The sequence below is a fragment of the Mustela nigripes genome, chromosome 3 (assembly GCF_022355385.1).
Source record: "Mustela nigripes isolate SB6536 chromosome 3, MUSNIG.SB6536, whole genome shotgun sequence".
Lineage (NCBI taxonomy): Eukaryota > Metazoa > Chordata > Mammalia > Carnivora > Mustelidae > Mustela > Mustela nigripes.
Genome location: NC_081559.1, coordinates 107,989,616 through 107,990,751, shown reverse-complemented (window position 1 = coordinate 107,990,751; position 1,136 = coordinate 107,989,616). Strand labels below are relative to the sequence as shown.

At 34.8% G+C, this 1,136-nt stretch overlaps 1 protein-coding gene across 1 annotated transcript; it reads left to right on the top strand.

The window, feature by feature from the left end:
* Positions 1-612: 612 nt before the first annotated feature.
* On the top strand, positions 613-901 carry LOC132013076 (small nuclear ribonucleoprotein G-like). The gene has a single exon (XM_059392836.1). The coding sequence runs from the start codon at positions 671-673 to the stop codon at positions 899-901; it is 231 nt and encodes a 76-aa protein (XP_059248819.1). The 5' UTR covers positions 613-670.
* The last annotated feature ends 235 nt before the right edge of the window (positions 902-1,136 follow it).

The following is a 1,136-nucleotide window of genomic DNA, read 5'->3' as shown; positions in this document are numbered from 1 at the left end:
TAGGTTAAAGAATATATCTGTAAAAAAGAATAAAGTAGGAAGCAAGAGGATGGAAATAAAATCACTGACCTCTACTTTGTGCAAGGCAGTGTGCTGGGTACTTTACATAGATCACCAAAATTGATCTCACAAAAACTCTATTAAACAGGATTGTTATCTACTTTTAATTGAGGAAAAAATGCTGGAAAATATGGCTGGGTCAGAATTTTAACAACTATGCTACAGAGCAGAATAAAATAGCTTGATAATAGAGGAACACAGGAAATTTTGAGATGACAGAAGAATGGATAACTCCTTCTCAGAAGACTTTTTTTTTTTTTTAATGTTAGTGAATCTCGGAAAGTTTGGGTTGCAAACACCAGAACTTCTCAAAACCCTTTACTTGAGGTTGGAAATGAAATAGCTAAGAATATATCATGGTAATAAGGATTAGGAAATTGATTCCCATTCTAAATATCTTTGTTCATTTAACTCCAAACTTGAAATGTTTCGGTGGAACTAAAAATATCACTCTGAGCAGTCAAGGCTCATTCTACATACTAAAACTTCTTTGAATTAATCTTACTGCGAGTCAGTTAAGAATTGAGTGTTATGCCGGGTCTACCACGGGAGCGCGAGGGACGCCACGAATTCCGTTTGGAGGCATCTTTGAACTCGCGCAGTAGACACCATGAGCAAAGCTCACCCTCCCGAATTGAAAAAAATTATGGACAAGAAATTATCATTGAAATTAAATGGTGGCAGACATGTTCAAAGAATATTGCAGGGGTTCGATCCGTTTATGAATCTTGTGATAGATGAATGTGTGGAGATGGCAACTAGTGGGCAACAGAACAATATTGGAATGGTGGTAATACGAGGAAACAGTATCATTGTGTTAGAAGCCTTAGAACGAATATAAACAATGGATGTGTTCATCAGAAGAATCAACTGCTTCCACATGTCCCCTCTCCATAATACCTGTTTTATACTACAATATAAAAATCAGATCATGTGCATTTTCATATTGAGATTTTTGGTTAAATAAACTTTTATAATAGCCAAAAAAAAAAAAAAAAAAAAAAGAAAGAAATTGAATGTTAGTCCTCAAGCTTTCCTACATGTCTATTTTGTACTTATCATTTTTTCCAGGCTAA

What these genes read in the sequence shown, in the direction of transcription:
- LOC132013076 (XM_059392836.1), top strand. Translation starts at nt 671, where the DNA reads ATGAGCAAAGCTCACCCTCCCGAATTGAAAAAAATTATGGACAAGAAA.